The sequence below is a fragment of the Plecotus auritus genome, assembly GCF_963455305.1.
Source record: "Plecotus auritus genome assembly, chromosome: 9".
Taxonomy (NCBI): Eukaryota; Metazoa; Chordata; class Mammalia; order Chiroptera; family Vespertilionidae; genus Plecotus; species Plecotus auritus.
Window position 1 is genome coordinate 124,668,136 of NC_137783.1, and position 23,642 is coordinate 124,691,777.

At 37.9% G+C, this 23,642-nt stretch overlaps 1 protein-coding gene across 1 annotated transcript in view; it reads left to right on the forward strand.

The window, feature by feature from the left end:
* Window positions 1–17,068, forward strand: part of GTF2H1 (general transcription factor IIH subunit 1) — a 33,332-nt gene extending 16,264 nt beyond the window's left edge. The window contains exons 6-15 of the mRNA XM_080642000.1: window positions 312–461; window positions 592–671; window positions 3,543–3,670; window positions 3,778–3,865; window positions 6,944–7,032; window positions 7,418–7,535; window positions 10,853–10,943; window positions 11,623–11,738; window positions 13,576–13,668; window positions 15,886–17,068. Coding sequence (XP_080498126.1) covers window positions 312–461; window positions 592–671; window positions 3,543–3,670; window positions 3,778–3,865; window positions 6,944–7,032; window positions 7,418–7,535; window positions 10,853–10,943; window positions 11,623–11,738; window positions 13,576–13,668; window positions 15,886–15,972 — 1,040 coding nt within the window. The 3' untranslated portion in view covers window positions 15,973–17,068. The remainder of the gene's footprint in view (window positions 1–311; window positions 462–591; window positions 672–3,542; window positions 3,671–3,777; window positions 3,866–6,943; window positions 7,033–7,417; window positions 7,536–10,852; window positions 10,944–11,622; window positions 11,739–13,575; window positions 13,669–15,885) is intronic.
* The last annotated feature ends 6,574 nt before the right edge of the window (window positions 17,069–23,642 follow it).

Here is a 23,642-nt window from a genome sequence, read left to right on the forward strand (position 1 = left end):
ACCATTCTAAAGCCTCTATGTATATTGACTCATTTAGTTATCGCAAATACCCTATGAAGTAGGTACTATTATTAAAACTTGTCAAATCTCTTGGTACAAAATAAGGTTTTGTTTGTAATTGTTAAGATTCATAAAGGTAGTACCTCATCTTATCTCTCAAGTTATATTTCATATTTATAATTAGATTATTATATACAAAATATATAGTTGAACAGTTTTATAATCTAGTTTTTGCTATTTATATTTCAACTAATTTGAAGTTTTAAGAAATGGATATGCAGCATGTAACTGTTATGGTTTTTCTTCCACAGTAAAAATGAAATATGTAGAAAATGTTCCCCACAGCATGACAGAAAAGGAATTCTGGACACGTTTTTTTCAGTCCCATTATTTTCACAGGGACCGGCTTAATACAGGGTCAAAGGACCTGTTTGCAGAATGTGCCAAAATAGATGAAAAAGGTAACTGTTTACCCCTGACCCACTCTATCATTTATTTTGCTGTTCTCCACTTATTAGTGATGTTAATAATGAATTTTTTAATTTCTGAAAAAAGTAAGACTTGATCGACTTTATTTCATTTATTTTCTAGGGTTAAAAACAATGGTTTCCTTAGGAGTGAAAAACCCACTACTTGATTTGACAGCTTTGGAAGATAAACCATTAGATGAGGTAAGTTATAGTAAAAGGGTTTATGAGAGAACATAGTCTTTTCCTTGTCTTCAGCATTTTTATAATTCTGAAATTGCCGTAAGTGAGGATGTTTTACTTGTGAGACTGTAAATCAAACAAAATACTGTTATCTTGAGTGACTCATCAGAAGTGCTTTTCAGTAGTACTGTTCACTATTAAAATTGCTTGGAAAACAAATTCCTGTATGAGTTGCTAAAACTTTTTAAAAGAATTTTCTAGCTCTCCCATCAATAATTCTCTAGGTAATAATGAAAGCTTAACATATTAATGAGTCTGGCTTTATTCTCTAGCTAACAGTCTCTAGTAATGTGGATAAATCTTAATAGACAAGGAAAAGGTAAGCTTTTGCTGATTGCCCATTATTTACCCACCATGAACTCACTCATGATCCTTACCCACACTATCCCCAATATGTTTCAACAGGCACACTTTCAAATATGAGCTACCTACCTTAGCATCATAACTCTAGATTTGCTTACTTATCCAGTCATAGAAAATGAGGTTATATCTTCTAGTCAAACCTATCTATATCTTCTGGAGTAAGAGAAAACTGCCTTCTCACACTCTTATATTTTAATTTTCTTGCCCATTTTTTTGCTCCCTTTCTGCTGGCCATATACACATGCTCCCACCTACCTATCTTTTTTTTTTCCCCCCTAACTTTTCCTCTAATTTTAAGTTAGTGTATTTACTCACCAAGTGAGAAAACCAATGTTAAAATTTTGTCCTATAGTCTAAATTATATATTAATAGAATATAATTTTTGGTACGCATGTGAGTCTTTTCCATAATGAAATTAAGCTATCTCTTGGTGATTCTCAGCACTCAGTCACTTCCTTGGTGATTCTCAACATATTACAAATAGGGTCCTCTTAATCATTCTGACGAAATGAAGTTTAGGGAAGCTTAGAGATTACAGCTTACTTTGTGATGAGAAAAGACATTTTATGGCTTTTTTTTTTTTAATAAAAAGATGGTATATTTTTACATGCATATGTGTAACTTCCTTCTTCACTTTGCCTATTACCAGTATCAGTCTAAGCTAAAGATACCATAATCGTTAAGTTCATACACTTTAAAACCAAATTAGCACCTGGCTCTGGTGACTCATTGGATTGAACATTGTCCCACGGACCAGGTTGCGGGCTCAATCCCCAGTGTGGTGTGTGCAAGAGCCAGCCAATCAGTGATTTTTCTCTCATCATTGATGTTTCTCTCTCTCTCCCTCTCGCTTCCACTCTGAAATAAATAAAAATATTTTTTTAAAAAGAAAGAAAGAAATGTTGGTTGATTCCTTTTTTCTTTGGTGCCTCTTCTTCCCCTGTCATCCTCTAGTTGTTACTGTCCCAGGATATTGTCTTTGGGCCTCCTCCTGAATACATTCTCTACATGCCTTTGCTTGAAATACTAAATGTGTAATGATGAGCCCTAACCGGTTTGGCTCAGTGGATAGAGCGTCGCCTGTGGACTGAAAGGTCCCAGGTTCGATTCTGGTCAAGGGCATGTACCTTGGTTGCGGGCACATCCCCAGTAGGAGGTGTGCAGGAGGCAGCTGATCGATGTTTCTCACTCTCTATCCCTCTCCCTTCCTCTCTGTAAAAAATAAATAAAATATATAAATAAATAAATATATATATATATATATTTTCTGTCAATCCCAGAACTCCAAAATCATATATCCTACTGACTACTTGCTATCTTCACTTAGATAGTTCACAGACATCTCAATGTAACATGTCCAAAATGGTACTTTTGATTCCCATCATCATAAACCATTTCTTCCTGGGTCTTTCCTATCTCAGTTAAAGAACATACCATGGACTCACTTGCTCAAGCCAAAACCTAAGGGTCTCCTTGATGCCCCTCCCTCCCATCCTTTATCTTCAACATTCATTTTGTGTTAACAAGTCCTCTACAATACATCTCTAATCTGTCTACATCTCGACCTCCACAGATACTTAGACCCTCTTGCTGTAGACTACCACCATCTCTGGCTTTCATTGCTTGCATTGGCCTTTTAATTGATCTTCCTAATTCCACTTTTGTTGTCATAGATCATTCTCTCCTAGGAGTAAGAGTTATAAATCAATTCAGAATGTTCCACTATGTAAAACTCTTCAATTTCTTTTTATTGAACATAGAATAAAATCAAAACTCCTACAAGGCCCTTCTTGATTTGGTCTCTACCTCCTACTTCTCCATTTGGGCTAGTTCCTCATTCATGCTCCAGACATAATGACTTTCAGATCTGTCCCAAGCTTTTTCTACCCCAGAGTCTTTACACCTGCTGTTCCTTCTTCCTGCTCTTCTACCTAACTAGCTTCCACCCATCTTTCAGATATCTGTTCTAATGTCACTTTTCCAGAGAGACTTTTTCTAACCTCTCTATATAAAATAGCTCCTCTTCCCAATCCAGTTACTACATTATCGCACCCTCTTTTTTTGTTTATAACATTTGTCTCCAAATACTCATTTTACAGAGCTAGCCGAGACTAACATTGGAAAAGTGATGAAGTCAGAATTTCATTTCATCGCTATCGGACTTCAAAAGTCCATGCTTTTTTTCACTGTATTTTGTTACTTAATATTTTGCTAAGTCCAAAATTGCTCTTTAAAAATGCAAGCTCGAGTTAAGATATTTTGTTGACAGTAAACGAGTTAGTGGTATTTCTTAATTTTTATGTGTATATTGTCACTTATTTTAAATGTTGACCTATAAATATTTAGTAGTGTTCAGAATTAATAAACTCCCATTATACAGAAATTTTTTTTCAGCTAAACATGTCTTGTAACAGATAAGAAAATTAGAACTTTATTTTTATTTTTAATCTACTAAATTGTTTCTTTTAGGGCTATGGCATATCCTCTGTGCCATCTACTTCTAATTCTAAATCCATAAAGGAGAATAGTAATGCTGCCATCATCAAGAGATTTAACCATCACAGTGCCATGGTCCTAGCAGCAGGTCTCAGGAAACAGTTAAGTATACATGCAAGGTGCAGTGACTGAGCTTTCCAAGATAGTCAAAATGAGTTGTGTTTTTGTTCTGTGGTTTTTAACATCAATTTCTTTTTCTTGTTTTTAGAGAAGCACAAAATGAACAAAATGGTGAGCCCAGCAGCATTGATGGAAATTCCAGAGATGCAGACTGCTTTCAGCCAGCAGTCAAAAGGGTATGGGTTAAAAAGTTGGGAACGTTTAGGGCTCAGGTTTCTCCAGATACCTTAGTATAACTGCTAGTACTTTATGTTGACACTTGATTATATCAAATGACTTAGTTCTTCTAACCAACACTTTAAGCATTTGGCTTAAATTGAAGAACTTTTTAAATTTGGCTTGCCAGCCAGCTTTCCATTGACTCAAGTCTGTTAACTATTTTTATTGTTTGTGGTTTCTCATGCACATACTGACATATAATTCTGTTTTCTGGGAAAGAGTGTTCAACAAAGGCAGTGTGAGAGAAAGAAAAACTGAAGGTTTGTGTATAATGTTTTTAAAAGATAGGATTTGGCCCTCACATTAAACCTGGCATTTCAAGGCTAAATATGTCTTTTTATTAAGTACTGACAGTTACCTACTTGCATATTCTTTCTTTCCTTGCAACTTTACCAGGTGGCTGTATTCCTCTGTTTTTGTTTGCTTGCTTGTCTTTTTTTTTTTTTTATCCTCACCGAAGAATATGTTTTGATTTTAGAGAGAGAGAAACATCAATGTGGGAGAGAAACATTAATTGGTTTCCTCCTGTATGCTCCCAACCAGGGATCGAACCTGCAACCTTTTGGTGTGTGGAACACTCCAACCAACTGAGCCACCCTGCTAGGGATATTACTCTGTGTGTGTTCTTAAGTTCCTCCCTCCCCAGTTACAAAAATAAATTACAATAAAGCTTTCTTATAAGGCAGTATATATTGAAATTTTAAAAGTTTATGTCCTTAATTCTACTTCTGGACATTTATTTTTTAAAAATAAAGATGTGCAAAGATTTAGTTACAAATGCTCATTATAACATTACTAGAGGCCCAATGCACTAAATTCGTGCAAGAGTATGCCTTCCTTCCCCCCCCCCCCCCGCCCCCCGCCCCCTGCCCCGGCTGCCGGCACCTGCTTCCCTCTGGCACCCGGAACCCGGGCTTCCCTCACAGCCCCAGCTTCGTCTGGAAGAATGTCCAGTCTAATTACCATATTATGCTTTTATTATAGATAACAGAGAAAATGGCAAACATCCTAATATCTGTGGTACATCCATATAATGAAGACTACTGCAGTCGTTACAGACAAATGGTTTAATGATATATTGAATTAAAAATAGTTAATATATGCCATAACAGTAGTTCAGTTTATAAAACATTAAATTCAAAAAACTCTTTTGAGTTGCCTAAAATATTAGATGGTGGGAAACAAAATGAATAAGACAGTTCTTGTATTCAAAGAGTTTAGTGTCTGTAGGTAAGCCAAACATCAAAAAAATAATTACAAAAGAAAATTTAAAGTATACTAGTTGTGTTATTTACAATAGGAACCGAAGAGAATATAAAATGAATGAGTGAATAGAGTAGAATAGTTCACAGAGCAGATTGTATACGATAATTTCACGTGGGAAAAAGAAGTTTATGGACTTTAAAAAGTCCTTTAAAAGAGCATGCTAAATGGTAATCTTCCTGTAAAGGGGTTGTGGGTGAGTCTTATACTTTATTTAATATATTTTGATAATATGTTTGTACAGGTATCTGAACCTTTAAAATTAACAAAGCCAATAGGAAATTTTTTCTAAACTAAGAAAAGTGAAACTAAAATGTAAGTTACAGGTATTAAAGAAGAAATCTAGGAAGTGATGCTTTGCTTTGCAAACTCTTGCACTAAGTAGAGTTGATTCTTGATAGTCAAAGAGTTGTCACAAATCACTGTGTGGATTTTCACAATGTTGAATAATAAATGCTAATTCTAGATATTCTTTGAAGTCAAGAGTTGCCTCTGTTCTACAGAGGGTTTTGTAGGATGAGAGATTCAGAAGTATTGATAGAGTTCTTACATTTATGGAGCTTTCAGTTAAGTATGAAAGTGTGACTTAACTATGCTCTGGCAGAAGTTTAGGATTTGGATTATTATGTATGGGAGGTTTGATAGGGGCACTGCTTAGGTAAGGCAACAGCAGGAATCAAAATGAGCTTGGCATATGTGAAAAGTAATGACATTAATATGCTTTGAAGTTGGCTAAAAGGTCTGGAGTTGAGAAAGTATAAAATAGGCTGACTCTAGGTAAGGGGGGACTAATGGATGTATTACTATGAATATGCTGAAGTCAAATTTATTACTGTACTACAAGAGAACTATTCAGACTCTTAAAATAGGGATAATTTAAAATACTAAATGTTCAAATTGACCTTTTTGTGATATATTTAATAACCTAGAATTTTTTAATTAACCCTCACCCAAGGATATGTTTCTCTCTCCTCCTCCCCAAAAATCAATCAATAAATTTAAAAAAGGAAATTATTCTTTAAAAGAGTTCATAGTCCTAGCTGGTTTGGCTCAGTGGATAGAGCGTCGGCCTGCGGACTGAAGGGTCCCAGGTTCGATTCCGGTCAGGGGCATGTGCCTTAGTTGCAGGGCGTGTGGGAGGCAGCTGATCTATGTTTCTCTCTCATTGATGTTTCTAACTCTCTATCCCTCTCCCTTCCTCTCTGTAAAAAAATCAATAAAAAAATAATGAGTTCATAAGTAAATCCAAATATTTGGAGGAATTAAATATGTGATAAACATGGCATTTCAGAATCAGTGGGAAAAAAACAGATTATTCTACAAATGGAGTTGGGAGGACTCATTAATAATTTAGTAAAAGAAACTCAAATTACCTACTTTTCTCCTTATTCCAAAATAAATTCCAAGTGGATCAAAGATTTAAGCAAAAATTAATCCACAGAAAAATAAGCAAAAAGGGAATAATTAAAAAACAAACACTAAATTGGAGAAAAAGTATAAATTAGTAATTTATGGGGGGGGTAGTAAAATACACATTTTTACCTACCAAATTGTCAAAAATTAAAAGTTTAGTAGTAATTAGAATGGTTGGAGTGTAGGAAAACAAGTGTTCTAATTGGTTGGTGAGAAAATGGGTTCAACCACCTGTACAGCAGCATCTCTAGAAGTGAAGCTCATGGTATGAAGACTTCATACAGTTTTACTTTTTCAGTCATGTTCATTACTTTTACAAGGGAAAGTTATGATTAAAAGTGCTGTGTTAATAATTATAGGCGAAGTTACAGGAGTCCATTGAATATGAAGACTTGGGAAAAAATAATTCCATAAAAACGATTGCACTAAACCTCAAGAAGTCAGATAGGTAAGTTTGGTCAATATTAAATTAAGTTGAGGCAGGATAGTTATATAACACAAGTTAATACAGAATATATTCTGTAAGTATAGTATGCAAATTTAATTAGTTTGTTACCATAAAAGTACAGTATTCTTTTTTCTTAAAAATGTACTTTGTGCATCTCAGGAAAGGATCCTAAATTATCAAAACCAAGAAAGTAAATTTTGGCTCTCTGTGCTGTTTTCATCTTATTGTCCTTTTATGAAGTAAATCATCTTATTGAAATCTCATTAACTGTATTATCATTTTTGGCTTTGAGGGAAATGTTGTACTGAAACTGCTAAAATATTTAAAAGACAAATGTTGAGCACCTTTATTCTGTGTAATTTCTTTCTTCTTTGCTAATGTTTAGGTATTACCATGGTCCAACTCCAATCCAATCACTACAGTATGCAACAAGTCAGGATATTATTAATTCTTTTCAAAGTATTAGACAAGAAATGGAAGCTTATACACCCAAATTAACTCAGGTGGGTTATTTATATTGTTTGAAAACCAGAATTCACACACACACACACACACACACACACACAATTACTTCCTTATTTTATGTGCACAACCAAATTCAACTATATAACTAATATTTTAATTGTGTTTAAAAACATATTTCTGGTAAATAAATTGAAAAAATCAAGAGGTAGAGAGAAAAGGTATTTGGCTTATTCAAGAAGCATCTGAAGACAAGATGATAATGAAAAATAATGACTTTTGTGATTGCTAATTTTTCCTTCCATATACACAGTTTTGTTGGTAAAATCTTTCCAAAAAAAATCTTCTGGTCATCACTCTTTATTCGCATGACCTCAATATATAAAATAAATATGTAAAACATTATCTATTCTTCATTTTTCCCCACCCTTATTTATACTTTAGTTGATTATCAATTTCTGTCAAGCCTTCAATATTTTTTTATTTCATCACCTTGTTTTATACAAACCTGATCAGTTTTCCACACTGCCATTACAGTTATAGTTCTAAAAACATAAATCTGATCTTATCACTCTGCAGCTTAAAAACCTTTGGTGTCCCCCTCTGTTGCCTCAGTAATTATCTGAATGCCTTTGTCTGGCATGCCAGACCCTTTACAATCTGGCCCTAACCCACATCTCCAGTTCCACCTGCAGCTATATCTCCACCATTCCCTTCCACACATAACAAAGAGTTCTGTGCTCCAGCCTAACACACGAGACTACCCAGAGTTGTTTAATCATATTATCTTCATGCTTCCTGTGCTTTTGCTTATGCTTTCTCTTTCCTTAGAATGCCCTTAGCCTGTTCTGCTATGGGAAACTAATAATAATTATTCAAGACTCACCTCGGATTTCATTGCTTCTGTAAAGCAATCTTTAACATACCCCGTAATGAGTTTTTTCCATTTCTCTTTTTATAAATACTGACTTTATTGTAGTCCTTATCACATATTGGGACTTATATTTACTTTTTATTTTGAAGTAATCTTAGATTGACAGGAAGTTACAAAAAAAAATGTTTTCTGGCCAATTTTGAGAGTAGATCCTTTTATTCCTAAATATTTCAGTGCGTATTTCCTAGAACAAGATATTATCATAAGTAATAACAGTAAAGTTATAGAAATAATAAGTTAACATTAATAAAGTATTATATAACCTAAAATTCTTACAAAAATTTCACCAGTTGTACCACTAATGTCCTTTTTTGCAAAAGAAGACTTCTTGGTCCAGCATCCAAGTCAGGTTCATGAGTTGCATTTAGCTCCCATGTCTCTTTAGTCTCCTTTAAAATGGAATCATTTTTCAATCTTTGTCTTCATTACCTTCATATTTGAAGAGTACAAGCCATTTTTTGTGGAATGCCCTCAATAGAGTTTCCCTAATGTTTCCTTAATATTGGATTCACATTATGTATTTTTAGCAGAAACACCACAGAACTAAACTGGAAATGATGTGTCATCCTCACATCAGCAGGCACATATTTATTTGTCCTAACTTGTGATATTAATTTTGATCACTTGATTAGAGTAGTGTTGGCCTGGTTTCTCCACCAAAAAGTTACTATTTTTCCTGTTGTAATTAATAATTATCTTGTGGGTTATTTTAAGACTGTAAATATTCTATTTCCCATCAAACTTTTACCCACTAGTTTTTTAGACTCCATTGAGGATGCAATTATTATTATGGCGGTGGTTTAATGGTGATTTTCTAAATCCATCATTTAGTCTACATTTATCAGTTGACATTCCACTAAAAGGAAGAGTTTCCTTTCCTTCTCCTGTATTTATTTATATCAGCATGGATTCTTATGTTATTCTATGGGTTATACATTGTTGCTATTTTTTTTCTTTTTTTTAACTGAGGTAAAATTTACCCTTTTTAGTCTATTGTTCTATGGGTTTTAATAAACATACACAGTTGTGTAACCACCAACACAATCAAGATAAAGTTTTGTTGCCCCCCAAAATGTACCCATGCCCCTTAGTAGTCAGACCTTTCCAAAGCCCTTCACACTGGCTTCTGTATCTTTCTGATAATGTTCATCAGTTTTTGAGCACCTCCTTATTTTATGTTTATGGCACAATGAGATAGGTTTTTCAGGTTCATCTTATACTTTCCCTGCCCCAGTCACAGAATCTTCCTTTTAGTACTGAGTAGATTTAAAAACCAAGATCCCAGTATTGGGTGTACTCATTGCTATTAGAGTGTCATTTGCTGCTTGTGTTACTGTCTCCTCAGCAGACAGAGCTAGGAAATACATATATGCACATATATAAATACACATATAAATTTGGGCATATTTGACCACTTCTTTCCTTCTAGACTAATTGTCCAATATCTGGCCATTAGGCCCAAGAGACCCACCTAACTTTTTAAAGCTGTGATTAGTCTTAAGTATTTCCAGTCTTCCCTGTATCTACCCTCTCTGCCCCCCAAATTTGATTTTATTATCTGAGAAACATTGAGTCATGAAGGCCCAAGAGTTTATGTGTCCTCAGGTGTCTATACCTGAGTGCAGCCAGGAGCTAGTCAGCAAGCTCAGCAATCACAAGTTTTTGGTTAAAATGCATTATAAATACTCTGACAAAAGAAAATAGGAGCAAAGTAAACTTCCATGTCCCCTTGACTCTTGGTTATGTGCTGTACTCAACACCAAGCTTAATTTTTTTTCTCCAGCCCATACATACATGGATTTATACTTGTAAAAACTCCATTGAAAAACTTTGGACACACTAATCCTGCACTTGAAGCTATTCAGCAAATGATTTGTTCCTTTCTGTAGCCACAGTGCCTGGTACTTGTGGGTGCTCATTGAGTAGATAGGTCAGTTATGTCCCTGAATGTTGGTACTGACACAGTGCAGAATACATTCTTTCCTCTTTTAGCTAAGTATATTCACTTCTTTGATGACAAATGATGTATTTCTGCTGTGTTGGTTCCCCTCCCTCACCCCTACCCCCAACTGCCAGCAAGGATACATGTTGTTTTACTTGTTTCTTTTCCTTAAACTCAATTTTACCTTCAATGGTAAGAGTTCACAAGTTAAGTTGAATTAGTGCTTAAGAAAAGGTTTGACAAGGCAAAATGTGTGAGTTCTGGGGTACCTGTGGACTTGCCTAGTATTCCTGGAAGATTGGTATGTATTCACTTTCTACACAGACCGTGTTTCTGTGTAAAAAGTAGTAGTTCGCTCTGGTTGCTATAAATTATATATTTATACAGTAGTAAGACTTACTGGACACTTTGCTGTAAAACTGAAATGTTAAGTAAGAAAGATGGCAAAAAAGAGGGAAACTACTTTCTGTGTTTTCTTTCAGGTTCTCTCAAGTAGTGCCGCCACTAGCACCATCACAGCACTGTCACCTGGAGGAGCACTTATGCAGGGAGGGACACAGCAAGCCATAAACCGTATGTGCTGGACCACCTTCTATTGCTGTCTAAAGAGCAATTGGAAAGGAGGGGGGCTAAAATTTTATTGGTGTTTCCTTGGAAATTTTCTGGGATGTTTTTTTGTTGTAATTTTTATGCATCCAGATCCTGAAACACATCTAGACAATAACCTTGATTTCAGAATTGTCTTAATTTTACAAAAAGTGGCACATTCGTAGTCTCCCTATATTATCCTAAAAGCTTTCCTTTTTCCTCACCTACCTCTTAGACTAAAGGGAAACCTAAAAGTTTTTCCAGCCGAAACCGGTTTGGCTCAGTGGATAGAGCGTCGGCCTGTGGACTGAAAGGTCCCGGGTTCGATTCCGGTCAAGGGCATGTACCTTGGTTGTGGGCACATCCTCAGTGGGAGGTGTGCAGGAGGCAGCTGATTGATGTTTCTCTCTCATCGATGTTTCTAGCTCTCTATCCCTCTCCCTTCCTCTCTGTGAAATATCAATAAAATATATTTAAAAAAAAAAAAAAAAGTTTTTCCAGAATCCCAAAGGAATTTAAATTCTGTGATCTGTCAGCCACAAAATCAGTAACATATCTCAGAATAGCACATCCTGGTTTGGCATTGGCAAAGAATGCATGTCCTTCTTTCCGAAACTATACATACGGGAAAATAGCTTTTATCCCATGGGCCTTTCTTTTGCAGAGATGGTGCCAAATGATATTCAGTCTGAATTGAAACACCTGTATGTGGCTGTTGGGGAACTTCTTCGGCACTTCTGGTCCTGCTTTCCTGTTAATACGCCATTCCTAGAAGAAAAGGTCAGAACCAGTTCCAAACACAGCCAGCTATTATAGTAATGTGACTTAGTGAGGTATTATTTTGAAATTGGAAAGTTGTATTAAGTGTTTACCATGTGACAGACAGTGGGATAACTGCTTTGCCTATGTTATTTAAGCCTCACAGCATCCTGATGGAGGTAGGTATTGATACCAGTTTTAAAGATTAAGAAACTTAGGTCCAGACCAGTTCCATAACATATGATCATACATCTTAAAACTTGTATTTACCTCTAAGCCACTGGGAATGATTAAAGAACAGAGACCTAAAACAAGGCACATCAGTATAATTAATTACTTGGTACACTTTTTAGGAGTAATGAAATCTAAGCTGAGATTGATGACAAATATAGTACTAGCTATTTAACACTAAAATCTTGTTAACCAATTAAAATAAAGTTGGCAAATAGAAAAGTATAGTATTAATGGTAGTAGTTTTACTATGTAGATTATTCTTTAAATTTTTTAAGAGAAAGACAAATGCCCTATTAAAAATAATAGGCAAAAGAATTTTAACAGACAACTAACTCACTAAAGAATGCAAGTGACCCAATAAACATAAGAGGAAATTTTCATACTCACTAGTACTCAAATAAATTATCTTTAAAGATAACAGTGAGCTCTAACTAGTTTGGCTCAGTGGATAGAGCGTCGGCCTGTGAACTGAAGGGTCCCAGGTTCGATTCCGGTCAAGGGCATGTACCTTGGTTGTGGGCACATCCCCGGTAGAGGGTGTGCAGGAGGCAACTGATCAATGTTTCTCTCTCATCGATGTTTCTAATTCTCTATCCCTCTCCCTTCCTCTCTGTAAAAAAGTCAAAATATATATTTTTTAAAAAAGGTAACATTGAAAGAGCATTTTCATCTAAAATCTGCAAAAGAACAAAAAACTTAAAATGATCTTTTTTTTTTTAAATGACTTGACCCAGCCCTAGCCAGTTTTGCTCAGTGGATAGAGCATCGGCCTGCAGACCGAAGGGTCCCAGGTTCAGTTCCAGTCAAGGGCATGAACCTCAGTTGCAAGCTCCTCCCCAGCCCGGGCCCTGGTTGGGGCTCGTGCAGGAGGCAGCCAGTCGATGATTCTCTCTCAAAGTGCCCATCAGCAGATGAGTGGATTAAAAACTGGTACATCTACACAATGGAATACTACGCCACTATAAAAAAGAAGGAACTTTTACCATTTGCAACAGCATGGATGGAACTGGAGAGCATTATGCTAAGCAAAATAAGCCAGTCGGAGAAAGATAAATATTACATTATCTCACTCATATGTGGGATAAAATGATCAACATAATTTGATGAACAAAAATAGATCCAGAGACAAATGGCACGGGAGGTGCAACCAAAGGACTTGTATGCATGCATATTAGTGTAACCAATGGACACTAACACTGGGGCTTTCCCGGGGTGGGAATGGCTGGGGGTGGGGAGGTGTCAATCGGGGAAAAAGGAGACATTTGTAAAACTTTAGACAATTTAAAAAAAAAAGAAAAAAGAATGAAATAAAATTTTAAAAAATGTCGAGAAGGATATGAGTTATGGACCAAAGTGTTAGTGATCTATGAATGGTGCTATATAATAAGTATGTTTTTATTTTCTACCTTTTGCATTTTTTAAATTTTTTCTACAGCAGCCATTATTTTGGGGATAGATTTCTTTTACTTTTAAATTTTTAATTATCTTGCTTCTCTGCCTGGTGGAGCCAATTAATCTTCAAAAAAATAATAATAAAGTAACCTTCCTTTGTGTATTTTTATCTTGATCTCTATAAATGCTTTGAGATTGTTCTGTAATTCATTATTTCTTTCACCTTTTGTAGGTAGTGAAAATGAAAAGTAATTTGGAACGATTCCAGGTTACAAAGCTCTGCCCATTCCAAGAAAAAATTCGAAGACAGTATTTAAGCACAAACGTAAGGCAACAATCTGATTTTGGCCTGATTTTCTTTTTCTCTGTAGTAAAATGAGACTAACTTTCTTTTCATGTAAATGAGTAGAATACATTGTTTTTCTCTTACTCGGAATACTGTTTTTTAACTGTAAAGTAATAAATATCTGTGTGCCCACCAATCACAGTAAGAACTAGAACATTTCCATAGGTATTCCCTGAGGGTCCCTGCCAGTTACCTACCCTTCACTCACACTCTCCCAAGGCTGTGACTAATGAGGCATTTCTAATAATCATCTCCATGCTTTTCTTCATAGACTTGAAACCTATGTGTGTGTTTCTAAAAAATTTATTTTTGCTCTGGCCAGTTTGGCTCAGTGGATAGAGTGTAGGCCCATGGACTGAAGGGTCCTGGGTTCAATTCCAGTCAAAGGCATGTACCTTGGTTGTAGGCTCCATCCCAGGCCCTGGTCTGGGCACGTGTGGGAGGCAGCCAATGGATGTGTCTCTCTCACATCAATGTTGGTCTCTCACTGTCTTCTTCCACTCTTTCTGAAAATCACTGGAAAAATATCCTTAGTCTAGGATTAATAACAACAAGAAAGAAATATTTTGAAAGCCAGAGTAGTAAGCACGAACCTAGCAACACAATGAAAGGCAGAATTGCCACTCTGTGATAGTAAATTCAACAGCCCCTGATTGTTTACATCAGGGTGGGGTACTGGACGAGGTACTGAATGAAAAGTGTCACTTTGTGCCCAGGATTTTTAGCTTTGTTTTTAATGCAAGACTAGAGCAACCACAAAAGATTGTTTTTGTGTATGTTACGCAAATCCTTTCAGAAATGATAGGAAAACATCGTTTATACAAACTTAGGACTCAGTATTTCCATAAATAGGATAATCAAAAGGAGAAGTTTTATAATTGAAAGCTGAAAAATCTGCATCAGTAAGATTTTTAGTAAGTCTTTATACCCTAAACATATTCTAAGCTGTTTTTCTCAAAATATAACGGTATTAGTTGCCAGAAAAGCAGCTTGGAGATCTTTGTGCAGCAGGGCAAGGATGATTTTTGTATCATTTTAGTTCCAGACAGAACTAAATAACAACACACACACACACACACACACACACACACACACTATGATAACTGACATAAATAGAAGTTTTTTGTTTTTTAACTCTACCTCAGACTGGATCTAAGACATTGACATGCTAAAAGGATTTAGGGCTTCCTGATTTTTATCCCGATACTGCCAGAATTGACTTGGAGACTTTAAAAGACTTTTGCTTCCAACCACATAAAAAATGTCTATATATTCCAAAGACATTCTACCTCCGGAGTATTCATTAGCTAAGACCAGTGGTCGGCAAACTCATTAGTCAACAGAGCCAAATATCAACAGTACAACGATTGAAATTTCTTTTGAGAGCCAAATTTTTTAAACTTAAACTTCTTCTAACGCCACTTCTTAAAATAGACTCGCCCAGGCCATGGCATTTTGTGGAAGAGCCACATTCAAGGGGCCAAAGAGCTGCATGTGGCTCGCGAGCTGCAGTTTGCCGACCACGGGCTTAGACCAATGTGGTCCTATTGACTTCTGGTTATGTCCATGATGAGGGCAAATTTTTTTTCTACTCAAGATACATAGTGCTGGCCTAAGGTATGACCTAGGACTTGTGTGAAGCATTGAAACCATTTAGATTTTTGTCATCTGAGTTATATTGGAATCCTGAAATGTTGGAGCTGGAAAGGCCCTAAAAAACATAGAAAAGTGCTTCACAAGATTGGCTATGCAGCAAAATTAACTGCAGGAGCTTTTGAAAATCAAAGATTCCTGGGTCTCATCTCAGACCTGCTACATCAGAATCTTCAGGGGAATGAGGCATTTTTCAAATGTTCTGTAAGGTAATGCGAATGCCATTGTCCTGGCCTCATTTGACAGAAGAAACTAAGGCATACTACACAGTTAAGACTTTCAGGTTGTCCTGTAACTGGTTAGTGACAGGGCAGACATTACAACCCAGACAGAACAGGTGAATTTCCAGCCTCTTCTATACCCCATCATCTCAATTTTCTGTACAAAATGTGTCTGATAACACCTTCACTGAGGGCTTGCACGTTGCCTTATTGGGGAGATGCAAGTGAGCTTTGAAACTGCACTCTGAAGTACATGCCAGATCTGAATCAGAGGCATTGACTTTCCAGCCCAGTTGATTAAATGTCCTGCTATGTTTTTCAGTTGGTAAGTCACATAGAAGAGATGCTCCAGACAGCCTACAACAAGCTCCACACGTGGCAGTCACGACGTCTGCTGAAGAAAACGTGAGATGTCTGTGGCTCTTACAGGTTTTGTGAGAGTGAGAGAACTGTGACCTGCAGTGACTCTGGAAACCTGGCCTGACAGACATGCAGATGATCAACAGAAGTGCAAGAAATGTCTGCACCACACCAACTCTCAGAGCTGGTGCTATTGTACTTGCACATTGTGAACTGAAAGGAAAGGAACTGATTAAACTAAAAGTTGGAGTGGTAAATTAAGGCAGAACCAAAATGAGCTAAGTTGCAAATATATATATATATAAATATATTTTTTAAAAAGACACTGTTTACTGCAGTTACTCAGGAACTGCTTTTGATTCATATTAAGCTGCTTTCAGAAATTAAAAAAAACACTTTTTAAAAGGGTGCGTTGATAAAATCTGAGGTTTTTGTTGTTTTCTGTGTAAATTTTTTTTCTAAGTTTATGGCACAGGGTACACCTTAAGTATTTCTCCTCCATCCTCCACTTGGATCCTCAAGTTTGTACTTTACATCAGTAAGTTCAAGAGAGTCCTTTAAAGAGGGAGACTGTTGCTCAACCATCAGGAAACAGTTGTGCTCAGAAGACATCATTGGTCCTGTGTTTCCTACGGAAATGAGAAACAATAAATATTGCACTGAATGTTTGTGGTTTAAGTCCCTAAATGATAAAGAGGGAACAGAATTTGCAGAAAGTTGTGTGGGGTTTTATGCAGAATTTTGTCAGAAGACAATGGTGCTGCATGTTCTTTGAGTGCAAATGTACATTGCTAAGATTTTTTTTAAGATGGCATGTGCTTTGAAAAAAGAAAATTGCATTTTTAAAGTTTAAAAATCTTATGAGTGAGAAATATAAGAGATCTTACTTATTTTCACTTCTTTAGAAAAATAAAAGATGTTTCTCATATCTCCTTTTCTCCAGTATCTGACTGTTACTATCCTTGGCAAATTGATAATCATTGCTGAAAAGCCTAAATGCAAAAAAAAAGATATGTTCTTGTTTCTGGAATCCATGCTGTGCCCTACTTTGTCCCTAATAGGATCAACTGTTTCAGACTTTAGATGTCTTATATTAAAAGTTACAGGGAAAAAAGTAAAACTTTTATAGATGCTCTTTTAACTGTAACACATCTTGTGGTTTCTCATTATGTTTTATATTTACTTGGGTTCCCTGCACAGGGCTATTCATTCTTTTTTAAAGCCATTATACAAGCAAGTTATCTTTCATATAATGGCTACAGTAGGTCAAACCCTGTTCAGACTTTGAACTAGTAAAAGGAAAGAGGCAACCTCACTTTCTGCTTCATTCCTCCCGTTTCTTTCATATCAGGATAGTAATGGTGCAATCCCTCACACCTTACAGTTTTACAAAGTACTTTTTAAATGTGTTATCACCACAAGCACTCTAAGTAATAGCAATGGAGCAGATAGAAAAATGTTTGAAATAGAAGAGTATGGGCCCTGGCCCAGTAGATCAGTTGGGTAGAGCATCATCCTAATTCACCAAGGTTGCAGGTTTAATCCCTGGTTAGGGCACAAACCAGAATCAACCAATGAATGAATACATAAGTGGAACAATAAATCTATGTTTCTCTGTCTCCCAACTTCCTCCCTCTCCAAAAATCAATAAATGAAAAGAAATAGAAGAGTATGTGGGAAAGGCAGATGTAAAGAAGTAAAATGCTCTGTTAAAGATTAAGTGATAAATACAGGGAAGCCATAAAAAAGAAACTGGGGGAGCTGAGTAGGCTTCATGAAGAGGTAACATTGTAGTTGAGCCTTGAAGATTGAACAGGGAAAAGAATGATGAAGGGATGAAGGCTTGGAAAGACCCCAGTGTGTTAAGGGAACTGTGTTTATTAGATTGAAGGGTCAGTGGTGCCAAGAGGCTGGAAAATCAGTTTACATTAATGGCTCTGTATGTGAAGGTCAGAAATTGAGACCTTACCCATTAGGTATAAGGGGTCCCCTGGGAGAAAATTTGAGCAAATGTTTTTTTTTCTGAAGGTCTTTTGTGGTTTTTTGTTAGGTTTTTTTCGGTAAAAAGTCTGGCAGTTAGGGAGACCAAAACCTAGAAAGCTTTTGCAACAATCCAGACTGGAAACTGGTCTGAATTAGAGTAGAGTTCTGGTAAATAGAAGGGGACTGAGTAAAGGACATTACTAAGGTATGTGACCAAGACACTCATAGAGAAGGAAGGACTTAAGAGATTTCACCAGAGATAGCTCTCAATTTTATGTCTACTTTGCTTTTGAAATATTTGATCCTTCAAGTCCTTTAAAAGTGAACTTTGGCCGCCATTTAGGCCTGCTATGGCCTTACCTTCCCACTGTGGAAAATGATAGCCATTGGTGACTGAGGGCTGCTCTAAACCAGCATGTACCAAGCACCTTTCCTGCTGTATCTCACTTCATTCTCACAACAGCCAGTGCATCAGATGGTGCTATAGACTATAAATGGTGTGGGCATTAATTTATCCAAATTCACACAGTAAGTGGCAGAGCTGGAATTGACCCTAAACTGCTAAGCTTCTGTAGCCACTTAGGATAAGATGCTTGTGAAGTTGGAAGCTTTCATTCCCCAGCCTGTGCTCCTGTTGCCTGGTGTTATTTTTGACTGCCCTGTCAGTCACTCCTGCCTCCAGTTTTCTTCTGTGCTACTTTATGGCAAAGCATATTTTGGAGTTAGTCTGCTTAGTAGGTCCAATTAGCCCAGAAGGCTGCAAAATATAATATAATGAAACCATGTCCTGCCTTAGGAAAATGTGTGTCTCCTGGAAAGAAGCATAAAGTCAGCAGTGCTACTCTGCTTTAGACTTATACTGCAAAATGAGTAGGATACCTTGTGATAACCACAACAGTCTGGAACACCCCACCCCCCCAAAAAAGTTTTAATATCTGTATCTAGAAAGATAACCTGAAAGTGATTTCCTATTGGTGTATGTACCGTCAGGAGCCAACAATGGCCCTGAGGTGGAAGGCTGCCCATTTTAAACTTAGAGTTGCTGTCTCCAATGTCAAGACTTGCATGGGATTCCTCTGCATTACCTCTGCCCTTTCCCAGTTTAGCTTCTTCAAGACTCAGCTGTTCTCCCAGTTCCTGAGACCAGGATAATCTTAGTTATTTTCAGCTCAAATTGTCCAGAGCTGGAGCATTGCCTAGAACAGGGGTGGGCAAACTTTTTGACTCGAGGGCCACAATGGGTTCTTAAACTGGACCAGAGGGCCGGAACAAAAGCATGGATGGAGTGTTTGTGTGAACTAATATAAATTCAAAGTAAACATCATTACATAAAAGGGTACGGTCTTTTTTTTTTTATTTCAATAGTTTTATTCATTTCAAACATTTTAACAAGAAGAATGTAAACACTAATTATTATAATTTGAAACTTCAAAAAATGGAGGAATCATAGCACAATAACATACCTTATATTGAAGATGGCAAAGGCAAAATAAAATTGCCTAACAAAGGAAAGGTACAAAAGCCTTTCAAATTAAACTTAAATAATGTAAAACTAAAACAAATAGAAAAGAACAAAATGTGTAAACAGTAAATTAAACATTTTCTTTAGTGCAACTTCCAAATTATGCCCGGGACGTAGATGTAGATGGCAATGTAGACTGGGTTGAAAGGTTTTTGGTCTTTAAAACATCAACTTCAGTGGGAACAGTGTTGTTGGTCTCCTTTTTAGCTAATGCTCTGAGACTGTGCTCTCCAGGGGCGTGTCTCCCTACATCACCACGATAACGTGTCTACGCATTCCCAGGGTGATGTCGGGAGACGCATCCGCGGGCATTACAAGGAGCCTCTGGAAGATTTGAGAGGATGTTCTTTCTGCGGCCGTGTTTCCCGACGTTGCCAAGTTAACACTGCTGCTGGTGAAGGAGCGGAGGGGAGAGCAAGAGAACCCTCCGCTCTTTTGGCTCCGCGGGCCGGATAGAACAGCCGAACCGGCTGGATCCAGCCCGCGGGCCGTAGTTTGCCCATGGCTAGCCTAGAACCTGGTCCAGGAGTGATCAGCCTTACTTTGTAATCCATATCCTTGCTTGGCTGTGTATTAAAGTTACAGAAACAACTTTGGAATTCAAACTTTGTAACCACAGAACCCTGCTTTCATAGTCTTTCACAGAATCAATCACTAATACATAGGACCAACATGGAATTGCACCTGTTGAGGCGGAGCCAAAGACCCAGCTCCTCCCACCCCTCTAACAATACAGGATAAAAAACAAATAACCCTTTCTGGCCACCTGGCAACCTGCTATTTTGTTGGAGTGGCTGATAATGAGCAGGCTGAAGCTGAAGTAGGTAAATTCTGGCTTAAATTCGTTTTTATTTTTTCTTAATTTTAGAGAGAGAAAGAGAGAAACATCAGTTGTCTCACTGTTGTCTCATGTGTCCTGACTGAGGATTGAATCCACAACCTGCGTATGTGCCCTGACCAGGAATCAAACCCACCACCTTTTGATGTACAGGATGATGCTCCAACTGAGCCACACAGGCCAGGGCAATTCTGGCTTAAATTTAAAAGTTTATTTAATGGTAGTCATAGAAATAAATAGTAAGATGGTAGATTTAAAGCCAACTTATTAGCAATTACATTAAATGTAAACAAACTGAACACTCTAAAAGACTGTCAGATTTGATCAAAAAACAAGATTCAACTAAATGCTAGTTATAATCACAGAAATGTGTACACTTACCTCACTGGACTTGCTCTCCCATCATGTGTCAAATTCAGCTCACTAGGTGTTCCCATTCCAAGTCCTTTATTGCCCAAATTTACTTCTGGTTCTAGTAGCTAAATGTGTGGTGGACAGAGCAGTGAAAAGGGGATGACAAGTACAAGATCATTGACCGTTAATGCCCATTTTAAAAAATTATAAAAGTAGCCCCAGCCGGGTGGCTAGGTTGGTGGCTTGGTTGGTTGGAGCATTGTCCTATACACCAAAAGGTTGCGCGTTCAATCCTCGGTCAGGGCATGTACAGGAGGCAACCGATTGATGTTTTTCTCTCGCTCTTTTCCTCTCTCTAAAAATCAATGAACATATCCTCAGGTGAAGATTTTTAAAAATTATAAAAGTGTATTTTTTAAAATAGTTCTAAAGTATATAAAATACAAAATGTTTCTGTACCCTTACCCCCAATCTCACTTTATCAAGGTTTTCTTCTGGACATTTTCTATGGACTTTAAATTATTTTCCTAAACTACAACCTGAGAATTTTCTGGCAAAAAGACACATGTGCACATATTCATGCCTTTGACAATGGGGCTTATCTCCATTTGTGGCCCTATCCAATTTTTTGTGAATTTTGGTCCTAGCCATTAGTATACTGTTCCTGGCACTTGATGATCCATAAGAACAGGCTAGGCCTGGCCTCAATACAACAAGTTCCTGGAATTTTACATGTACGGTCAGATCTCTATCACCCAAGAACATTTAGACCCACAGATACAAGGAGTAGAGAAAAAGTAGTGTTCCAATATGCCTTCCTAAGATGGATTGCAACCTCAGCAGTAGTGGAAACGTGGTATAGCAGAGCTGTTAGAGCACAGACTAGGACCTAGGCTGTTTGGGTTCAAATCCCAGCCTTGAGCAACTTACTGAATCTGTGTCTCCGTTTCTTCATCAATAACATGGTGCTTACTTGAAGTCATACTTGACTAATAGGGTTATTGTGAGGAGTACAGATAAAGAATACAAGGCATTTGGTCACCTGTCTCAGAACTGCCCGTGGCACAGCTCCAGCCCAGACACGGGGGAGTAGGTTGCGAAGCAGGTGGTATCAAGGTCTCTCCTGGCTCATGGGGGCCAACCCTCTTCTTAGATTGGACTCTTGAGAGCTTCCCTGATTTTCAGTTCAACGTTCCAGATTGTCCCAAAGGGAAGGAAAAAGGGACTAACGTTTATTGAGCACCTACCTGGTGTGGAGCTTTACACTTAAGCCTTGATTCAACCATGGAAAAGGAGGAAACTGGTAGCCCCTCCCTGACCAGACCAGCCATGTGTGTAACTGACTGTAGTGCCAAATAATAAGGCATCCCTCTTTAAAGAAAGAAAGGAAAGTAGGCATTATGTGCAGGTTCTGGAACAGCCCTCACCTAAGGAAGGGGTCAGGCTAGGCCTGGTGCAAGGCTGAGGATTCCACGAACCAATTAGAGTCTGAAATAGATGAAACAAACTGTCAGAACAATGACCACAATTTGCCTCTTTCCTCAGCACATTTCCTGAGATAGGAATATTGAGCAATTCCCCCATACCAAGTCATGTTGGTATTGAACCTATTAGGTGAGCACTATTATTTTTCCTATTTCACAGACGCATAAGGCTTAGTACGTGACTTGCACACAAACATACAGACAGTAGGAGCAGAGTCAGGTTTGGAGGCCAAGTCTGTCAGGCTCCCAAACCTGAGGTTCCCACTGAGACCCTCTTTCTGGGTGACTGTTTGGTGCAACATAGAGGAATGCAGTGCAGATGGAGCCCTGCTGTCTACTCCTCCTCCCTTAGATGTGAAGAGCGTCTCTCCAAGTGGTGGGGGTGGAAAGGGGATGTCTATATCCTGAAAGGCCTGGACAGAAAGATAGGAAGATGGGGGTCTCCTTAGAAGGGGTCCCTCTGGGCTTTTTGTTCCCCACCCTCTCTGCCCTCAAGACTTATACATCACATCACAGAAACAGGCTGGCAGGAGCTGTCCAGATGGTCACTTGGCCCCAGGCACATTCCTGCTGCTCAGATCAGTGAGGGAGCAGCCTCCATGCAGATGCCTGTGTAAACCTCATTGATTTTCTCCTTCATTAGGTCAGTGAGAGTGTGCAGCTCCTGCAGAGAGCCCTCTCCAGCAAGGTCTAGCAATCTCCCGGAGGAACTCCCCCTGATCCCTGCTGTTAGGGGCAGTAGCTGCTCCTGGAGTCCAAGCTGGGAGCCTGCCCAGACGCCACCTGGATTTCATGAAGCCTGGCTACAGCACATCTGGGTGTGTGATTCTGGACAAATGCCTTTACCCCGCTAAGACTCAGTTCCTGTTCCTGTAAAATGGGGACAATGATGTTCGCTACTCCACAGAGTAGCTGTGAGGATTAAATTAGATAATGCAGGAGTGCTGGTACATTAACTATTCAGACATGGGAGTGATGATTATTGCAATTCGCACAAAGTCTACCCACGAAGTTTGGTGTCCCAGCACTGACTGAGAAGCACCCTTCAGCAATCACTAATAATTTCTAAGTAGCTCAAATCTCTGGTTTGCCCTCTGACAAAGTGAGAGTGGTGATCACAGTGACGTCCACAGCAGTGGTTACCAAAACTCCTTTCCTCACTAATCCACTTCCATCAGTCCACAGAAGTTAGGGCATCTCTTTCCAAATCTCCCACAGCCTATGGACCAAAATCCTTCTCCCACCTACCATCTCACTACCAGATACCTTTTTTTTTTTTTTTTTTTTTTTTTTTTGAGAGAGAGAGAGAGAGAACCATCAATTTGTTGTTCCACTTATTTATACATTCAGGAATGGAACCTGCAACCTTGGCATATCAGGATGATGCTCTAACCAAATGAGCTTCTCATCCAGGGCCCCACCAGGTATTCTTATTTCTGCATCACAAAAGCTCAAATAACAAACTTGAGCAAAGACCAAACTCCCCATAGAGATTGGGAAAGAAGTCAAACAGGAAAAAATAAATACCCTAGGGATCA